This window comes from Platichthys flesus, chromosome 13, assembly GCF_949316205.1.
Source record: "Platichthys flesus chromosome 13, fPlaFle2.1, whole genome shotgun sequence".
Classification (NCBI taxonomy): Eukaryota; Metazoa; Chordata; class Actinopteri; order Pleuronectiformes; family Pleuronectidae; genus Platichthys; species Platichthys flesus.
The window spans coordinates 403,106-412,500 of record NC_084957.1 but is presented as its reverse complement, the minus strand read 5'-3'; the positions used below and the strand labels follow the sequence as shown (position 1 = coordinate 412,500).

Below are 9,395 nucleotides of genomic sequence, written 5' to 3'. Positions count from 1 at the left end.
CCTCCTGCTCTGTTGTTCACGTGTGATACACAAACTGTTAACACATGTTAGTAATAATCGGTTGGAACAGTCGGTGTTTGAATCAGCTCCTCACCTTGTCGTCCACAGTGAAGTGTTTCCAGGCTCGAGCCTCCTGGGTGCTCATGTTCTGGTAGAGCTGGAACGAACCGTTTCTCCACTTGTACAAGCTGGACCCGGACAGAGAGTCCCTGTGGGAGGAGGCGTGAGGATGACCATGGAGATGCAGAAGACACTACAGGGCCTGAGGTGTGTTTCAGTACCTGTTGGCTGCAGCCATGAACAGGCCTTCAGATGGGATGGAGAAGAGCTCCACGTCGAAGGTTTCTGATCTGGTGTAGAGATCCTGATAATCCTCCACGTAGTCCAGACGCTCCGGATCTGCACACCACACGAGACATGAACGAGTTTATGGTGAATGTCAATGTTAAAAAGCCAAACTCGGTGGTTAAGGGAACTCCGCCCCTAGACAATCGGCTGATTGGCCCCGCCCCCTCAAAAGTCAGGTAGTGAGAGGCCGTCCCAAGCTTAAGAGACAGAGGCTGAAAAGAGGAGCTGCAGCGATGTTTTCATTAGAGCATGAAAAACGTGAAGATGAGCAGAATGTGTGTCTGTGATGGACTCACTCTGCAGCAGTGTCCTCCAGGTGAGTCCGTCACAAATGAACAGACCTTTTCTCTGAGCGTTGAACCACAGCTGACCTTGTTCTGCTCTCGAACACACGGGACGATTTCCCAGAGTCACTGTGGCCTCGACCCCTGGAAAACAAACAGGAAACAGTCAGCATCACTGTGATAACACACAGAGACTGAACCATCCTGAGGGCACAGATACACAGCTGAACTTTAACATCACTACAAAAGACAACACTCAGCCTAACTCAACCAACTCAACACAACACAACACAACACAGCTAAACACAACACATCTGCCTTGATCAGCTGGTTAGCAGAGAAAAATGGGAATGGGAGGAGAGGTAGATAGAGAAGAGGAGAGAGAGAGAGAGAGAGAGAGAGAGAGAGAGAGAGAGAGAGAGAGAAAGAGAGAGAGAGAGGACAAGTAAAAATCTAATTAAATTTTTATGCTAAGCTAAACTAAGATATGATAAACGACCTCTGTACTGACGTGAATGAGAAACTGAGACAAGAACACAAACACACACAGTCGACCTCACACTGTTATCATAGAAACACACATCCAACTCCAGATTGTCAAACAAACTGCTACACACACACACACGCATACACACACACGCATACACACACACGCACACATACAAACATACACGCACACACAAGCACACACACACGCATACACACACACGCACACATACAAACATACACGCACACACAAGCACACACACACACAAACACACAGACACACACACACACAAACACACACACACACACACACACAGCTTAGAGGCCTGTCAATCACCAACAGAAGAAAGAAGCAGATTTTCCATCCATTTTGCAGCTTGTGTTACTGAATCACTGAAACCATCACAGCTTGATGTTTACAGTCCACACAACCACAGACACACACAGACACACAGACACACACTAACCAGGACCATGAAGAACAACAGCTAGAAAGAAACATCATGTGAAGAATCAAAAGAGAATGTTTAAAACATTATTAACAGTATTATATGTAAACTGATGATCTAACGGTTAACACCCCCCCCCCCCCTCCTCACCGTACGGGTAAGCAGGTCCCTGGTGGTCTGGCTGGAGAGGGGTGGACTTGAGGATCTGAGGGACAGACAGCTCGGCCAGACTGGGGTCAGAGGTCGGACACAGTCTGGCCGTGGCATCAGATCCAGGAAGTAGGACCAGCTGACGCAGTAGACCCTGAACACAGATCGGCCAGTGAGAAGACGCAGAACCTTGAAGTCCTGATCCTGAAGTCCTGATCCTGATCAGATACTCACAGAGAAACGTCCCCTCCCCCGTCTCCTGCTGCCCACAAAGAACCGGGCCCCTCTGGTGCTCAGAGCACCGGGAAACGACTGGACCTGTTTACTGGGAGACAGGAAGCTAGTTCACGCACCAGTCTGAGTCGTCACACTGGTAAATATCTAGAACCGCTGAATCAAAAGCTGCTCGCTGATGCTGAAAAGACTAGTAACAGACCAGTTCAGACCAGTTAAGACCAGAGCAGGCTGAACCACGCTGAACTGAAGCCAACTAGTTTAAACTAAACTGAGCCCCACTGAACTCAGCTCCTAGAGGAACCCAGTCTGAAGTCAGTCATGCAGAGTTCAACAGAACCAGGTGAACAGGACCATGGTTTTCAAAGTGGACTCGCTTGAACCAGATTGAATTATAAACTGGCATAAACTGAACCAGTCTCAAATTAAGTGAACCAGGCTAAACCGAGCAGAACCCAGCTCATCCATGGTGAGTTAAACTGAACTGGTCTGGACTGGTCTGAGGTCTGGTGTGACTCACAGCTCCAGAGGAAGTCCACAGTCCACAGTCAGTGTGGCGTACGGTCCGGTGATGGCCAGCACCACGGTGTGCCAGCGGTTATCGTCCAACCCCACATTTTTAAAGCTCAGCCGGCCCCGCCCACCAGCACCAGAGGATGTCGTCATGAAGTGGAGGCGGTTCTCAGAGACACGTAGACCCAGTAACAGCAAATCAGAGCTCTCGTCCACCGCAGAGAAGAGGTACTGGTTCCTCTGAAAACAGGGAGAACAAGTGAGACCAGAAGGAGTCGGCCCAGATCTGCTTTGATTCAATTCTACTGGTTCACCTTCTGTCTAAGTCTTGGGATCTTGATGGTGGCGACCAATGAGAATTCAGCGGGGAAGTAGTCACAGTTGGTGAAGATTTGTGAGGCTGGAAAACTCAGCGTGGCACCAGCCAATCGGAGACCTCTGGACCCTCTGGACTGGACCATCTGCACCTGATCAGTCAAATCCTCTGTTTATCTACCACCATGTGGTCTGTGGTCAATAATCTGTTTGTACATTCATACCTTCATTTTTCATCCATCGCTCCTCATTCCCTCCCACCTGTGTCCTACCTGTGTGGGCGGGGCTTGTCCTGGGCGTGGCAGGGCTCTGGCCAGCAGGTCGAGAGGCAGCAGGTCTGAGGACGAATCACATTGTCTCATTTCACTGTTTGAATCAGATGAGGGAAAGTCAGAAGTTAATCTGAACGAGAGACGAAGCGGAAACAAATTATTCCATTTCTGATTATCGCCTTTTGATTTTAATTCAGCAGAATCAGAAAAACTACGAATTTGAACTGAGAAAATCTGACATGTGGGACTGTACACAAGAGTGAGATGGATCAGAGTGATAGATCAGAGTGATAGATAAGAGTGATAGATAAGAGTGATAGATAAGAGTGATAGATAAGAGTGAGATGGATAAGAGTGATAGATCAGAGTGATAGATAAGAGTGATAGATAAGAGTGATAGATAAGAGTGAGATGGATAAGAGTGATAGATCAGAGTGATAGATAAGAGTGATAGATAAGAGTGATAGATCAGAGTGATAGATAAGAGTGATAGATAAGAGTGATAGATAAGAGTGAGATAGATAAGAGTGATAGATAAGAGTGAGATGGATAAGAGTGATAGATCAGAGTGATAGATAAGAGTGATAGATAAGAGTGATAGATCAGAGTGATAGATAAGAGTGATAGATAAGAGTGATAGATTAGAGTGAGATGGATAAGAGTGATAGATCAGAGTGATAGATAAGAGTGATAGATAAGAGTGATAGATAAGAGTGATAGATAAGAGTGAGATGGATAAGAGTGATAGATCAGAGTGATAGATAAGAGTGATAGATAAGAGTGATAGATCAGAGTGATAGATAAGAGTGATAGATAAGAGTGATAGATAAGAGTGAGATGGATAAGAGTGATAGATCAGAGTGATAGATAAGAGTGATAGATAAGAGTGATAGATCAGAGTGATAGATAAGAGTGATAGATAAGAGTGATAGATAAGAGTGAGATGGATAAGAGTGATAGATCAGAGTGATAGATAAGAGTGATAGATAAGAGTGATAGATAAGAGTGAGATGGATAAGAGTGATAGATCAGAGTGATAGATAAGAGTGATAGATCAGAGTGATAGATAAGAGTGATAGATAAGAGTGATAGATAAGAGTGAGATGGATAAGAGTGATAGATCAGAGTGATAGATAAGAGTGATAGATCAGAGTGATAGATCAGAGTGATAGATCAGAGTGATAGATAAGAGTGATAGATAAGAGTGATAGATAAGAGTGAGATGGATAAGAGTGATAGATCAGAGTGATAGATAAGAGTGATAGATAAGAGTGATAGATAAGAGTGAGATGGATAAGAGTGATAGATCAGAGTGATAGATAAGAGTGATAGATCAGAGTGATAGATCAGAGTGATAGATAAGAGTGATAGATAAGAGTGATAGATAAGAGTGAGATGGATAAGAGTGATAGATCAGAGTGATAGATCAGAGTGATAGATCAGAGTGAGATAGATAAGATAAGAGTGATAGATAGGAGTGATAGATAAGAGTGAGATAGATCAGAGTGATAGATCAGAGTGATAGATCAGAGTGAGATAGATAAGATAAGAGTGATAGATAGGAGTGATAGATAAGAGTGAGATAGATCAGAGTGATAGATAAGAGTGAGATAGATAAGAGTGATAGATAAGAGTGATAGATAAGAGTGAGATAGATCAGAGTGAGATAGATAAGAGTGATAGATAAGAGTGAGATAGATAAGAGTGATAGATAAGAGTGAGATAGATCAGAGTGAGATAGATAAGAGTGAGATAGATAAGAGTGATAGATAAGAGTGATAGATAGGAGTGATAGATAAGAGTGATAGATATGAGTGATAGATAAGAGTGATAGATAAGAGTGATAGATAAGAGTGATAGATAAGAGTGAGATAGATAAGAGTGATAGATAATAGTGAGATAGATAAGATAAGAGTGATAGATAGGAGTGATAGATAAGAGTGAGATAGATCAGAGTGATAGATAAGAGTGAGATAGATAAGAGTGATAGATAAGAGTGATAGATAAGAGTGAGATAGATCAGAGTGAGATAGATAAGAGTGATAGATAAGAGTGAGATAGATCAGAGTGAGATAGATAAGAGTGATAGATAATAGTGAGATAGATAAGATAAGAGTGATAGATAGGAGTGATAGATAAGAGTGAGATAGATCAGAGTGATAGATAAGAGTGAGATAGATAAGAGTGATAGATAAGAGTGATAGATAAGAGTGAGATAGATAAGAGTGATAGATAATAGTGATAGATAAGAGTGATAGATAAGAGTGATATGAGACATAGTGGGCGGTGTGGCCTAGTGGTTAGAGTGGTGGTTCTCCAACAAGAAGGTTGCCGGTTCAAACCCCACTCTCTCCCATCTGCATGCCGAAGTGTCCTTGGCAAGATACTGAACCCCGAAATGGCCCCTCATGAATGTTGGGTGTACTAATTGTAAGTCGCTTTGGACAAAAGCGTCAGCTAAATGACATGTAATAATAATAATAATCAGAGTGAGATAGATACAAGCAGAACAGGCTGTGATCAGATGTAAATCTATCTTATGTGGTTCTATCTGAGGCTTCATCTACCAATAAAACCAACTTGAGTTTCAGCTCTACGTCCTGGTGCATTGATGCAGAAACATGATGTTGATAGAAAGTTGTATTTTTGAAGGTAAATGTAAGAAGCTGGTGATTTTCCCTGTGACGTCAGCTTGAGTCTGTCTCTGTTCAGTTTGAGTAATGTACAGAAACTAGACGTGAGCAGGTGAAATGTTTCTTCACTGAGGGCAACAGGTCAACGACATGTTTAGATGGAATTCCCCTTTAAGCTCCTCTGAGGCTCTGTGTGTGTGTTTAGTGGAAACAGCAGGATCAATGGAAGATGAATGGAGGATGAATGGAGGATGAATGGAGGGAGGGGACGACATGGACATAAAAAAAAATCTCACATTTCAAAGACACAAAAAACCCGTAAGCACAAAGCAGCAGAGAAACGTTTGAGAGCTGGAGACGTTTCACCAGAAGAAGAAGCAGTCAATCGGACTCTGTCCCTTTCTATTCACATTCAAAAATCAACTCAAACGAGGGGAAAGGTCACATCGTAAAACTGTGTACGAATTAAGTGAATCAGCAGCGTCTGAAGTAGTTGGCCTGCATCCAGCAGAGGGCGCTCACCATCAGCTCCACCTGGGCCCTCATGACGTTCAACAACACCATGAATCAGGCGTCATGTTAAATTCATTTGAACCAGATGTTTGTAAAAGTGGCAGATGTGTAGTTTCTGTACAGGTGCTGTGAACAATTAGCATAAATGCTAAAACCAAAAAGCCTCCTTTTTATTTCCATTTCTTTTCCATGGTGTGAATCCGAGGTTTTGGTGAAAGGAGCTCAACCATCTGTAAAGCTGCACACGTTTAAAGTTAGCCGTTAGCTAGCTTGTGATACTAGCTGTTTTAACACATGAATCTTTGTACTTTGGTACTTTGGTCCAGCTTACAAATTAGCTTTGGGATGCTAACACTATGCATGATCCTCTCGGTCCTGTGAGGAACCAATGAGCTGGAAGCTCTCGCCTGCTCCTGTAAACTACAGCTGTTTACAACCACCAGGAGGTTTTGATGGAAACCAGTTTAAATTCTGGGCTTTGATGGGGCTGAGAGTCTTAGTGGTAAGCTAACATATTCTGAGTCTCTGGGGACAGACAGGAAGTAGAGGACGGACCCTACCTGTGCAGGGTCTCCAGCTTTGGCTTTGGACTCTGGTGGCGACCAGCACCCAGGTGAGCAGCAAGGAGCAGCACGCCAACATCACGCCTGCGCACCGTCAACAGCGAGGGTTCGATTCCTCCTCAGAGGTCTGCGTCTTGAGCTGCCGCCATTTTCCTGTTGGACTGAGGAATGGGTCCGAGAGGCAGATGAAGACGACCCGCGTCAGGACATCAAAGTTACGATTGAAACGTCTGAAAAAGAAGAAGAACATGAGCGGGTCGTCCTCTAACCCGAGTTTGGGTGGTTCGATCCCCATGCTGCATGCTGAATGTGACCTGTGACCTTCTGCTGCTGCCTGTAGAGTCACTGTATATGACACGTTTCAGTTAGAAGAATTTAAATAGAACGCGTAGGAGCGGTTTATGCTAAGCCAAAGAACTCTGTATTTACTTGTTTAGTTAAAGGTTAGTGACTCACAGTTTGTTACTTTGAGCTGTGTTTCTGTTGTGTTCTTTAAATCTGCAACCTTCGTATCATATTCAGAATATTTAGATATTCTAATGGAACGACTTTAATCAACATTTAATCAATGAGTCAAAGAGTCAAAGAGTCAAAGAGTCATAGAGTCAAAGAGTCAAAGAGTCAAAGAGTCAAAGTCAATAAAAACAAGAAACGTTCAGTTTGTCTTCAGTTTAAAAACATTCATCACCTCTAAGAAGCTGGAAACTGAATTTCTGGTCTTTTTCTTTGAAAAGTCAGAAACGATGATTCAAAAAGTTTCAGACTCATGTTCTGTCACTTCACTCTTTGATGAATCGACCAATAGCGCGGCTCTACATGAAGACGAGACGTGGTGGCTGAGTCGATACCTTTGACCTCACAAGGAAAATAAAAATTAGAAAACCAAACCTGAGGTCAAAGGTGAATCCAGTCTGGGTCCAGGTATGGTCCTGGATCTGGTCTGAACAAAGACCTTAAGCTTCTCAAGACATGGTCCTCCTCTTGAACTGAAACACCTCAGAGACGTCTTCTCCAAATCATGGACTCATGGACGCGTCTTCATGGACTCTTCAGATCAATCCATGAAAACCATGAAATCATGAAATGTTTAGAAAGTTCAGTTTGTTGTTGATTCTTTAAATTCCTGAAGAGAAGTCGTCTCTTAACTTGACTTTCACACGTCTCCTCTCGTTCTTTTCATTTTCTTCCAAGATCACAGAAAAAGAAAAATCATTCGAATTTTTCAAAGTAAAAACAAAGTAAAGAATTTGCACACAGGTTTTCTCGTCCTTGTCTTCAAACCAATGTCAGTTATTAAAAAAATTATCTTTCAAACCATGAAGACGTCACAATTGGTCTAATTGGTTCTAGAAGATTCTCCATCTTCCTCCAGACGCCACCTGTCCTCTGGTTCTCCTGCTTCACACTGAAACGTCCTCTCTAGACGATTCAGGATGTTTCCTTCTCTTCCTCCTCTTTCTGTCTCAAATCCAAACGTTCAGTCGTTTCCTCTGTGACGAGAGAAAGAGAGAGAGAGAGAGAGAGAGAGAGAGAGAGAGAGAGAGAGAGAGAGTTTACCTGCAGGTGAGACTGGCTCGCTCGCCCAACATTCAAATATAAATGACTGGGAGGAGCTTGAGAGATAGAGAGAGAGAGAGAGAGAGAGAGAGAGAGAGAGAGAGAGAGAGAGAGAGAGAAGCTGCAGGTGAGACTGGCTCGCCCAACTTTAGACTGGGAGGAGCTGGAGATAGAGAGAGAGAGACAGAGACAGAGACAGAGACAGGAAAACGTGTCCTCCAAGTGGACGACAGAAGAATAAACAATGTCCACAGTGTCCACCTTGGTTTGAAATGACAGAGATGGTGGTGATAAGATGAAATCATTGTCAGATTAAAAGACGTCACAACATGAAGCCCCCTGGTGGCTGGCTGCAGTACAGGTCATAAACCCTCCTCCATGTCAGCAGATGGGACATGGACCGAAGTGAAAAATCTAAGTAGTCATTAAATAAACGTTTGTCAAAGATGATGTTCTTATCTCACTGATGTTTGTGTTTTTGATCAGTTTGCTTATGATTGACAGCTGAGGCTGACTGATGATTGGTTGAGAGCATGTATGGGCGGGACCTCAAGACCACAGCTCCACTCCGCGATCACTACTGTACAGACTCTGACTGCAGATGAATTCATAACCACAAGATGGCAGTGTTTGTTTTAGAGATATTTTAGCTTCCTTTGTGGAGACGTGTCGTCGTCTTTATTTAAAGTCTGTAACACAAACGAAAACGTTTTCTACAATGTGACCTCATTGTCTCAGACTCCAAATAAATTAGATTCAAGTTAAATTTGTGATAGAACATTTCTATTTTCAGTCATGAAAAAATTAACGTAGATATAATTAACATCAGTTTAAATCTGACGAGTTCAGAATGAACAATAAAACCACATGAGTCCGATGAGGTGAAGCTGGACTCGTGTGTAAATGAGGTGATGGACGTGTGAGATGTTAACGTCGGTGCAGATGTTGTTTAAACACCAGGTTCACTGAAGCTTTGATAAACTGACGTCTGATCTGAGACATGAAACAAGAGAAGAAGAAGGATGATCAGAGGACAGATAAAGAGAAGCAGAGCTGACTGATCTCAGGTCTGTGTTTC

General features: G+C 43.1%; 1 protein-coding gene across 1 annotated transcript in view; it reads right to left on the bottom strand.

Moving 5' to 3' along the window:
- The window catches only part of LOC133967011 (thrombospondin-type laminin G domain and EAR repeat-containing protein-like), a 13,989-nt gene extending 7,150 nt beyond the window's left edge, over nt 1–6,839 (bottom strand). Inside the window, exons 1-9 of the mRNA XM_062402169.1 lie at nt 6,758–6,839; nt 3,052–3,116; nt 2,779–2,931; nt 2,472–2,704; nt 1,952–2,042; nt 1,718–1,871; nt 645–776; nt 282–399; nt 95–209 (exon numbers count right to left, since the gene is read on the bottom strand). Of these exons, the coding sequence (XP_062258153.1) occupies nt 95–209; nt 282–399; nt 645–776; nt 1,718–1,871; nt 1,952–2,042; nt 2,472–2,704; nt 2,779–2,931; nt 3,052–3,116; nt 6,758–6,839 (1,143 nt within the window). The remainder of the gene's footprint in view (nt 1–94; nt 210–281; nt 400–644; nt 777–1,717; nt 1,872–1,951; nt 2,043–2,471; nt 2,705–2,778; nt 2,932–3,051; nt 3,117–6,757) is intronic.
- Between the last annotated feature and the right edge of the window lie 2,556 nt (nt 6,840–9,395).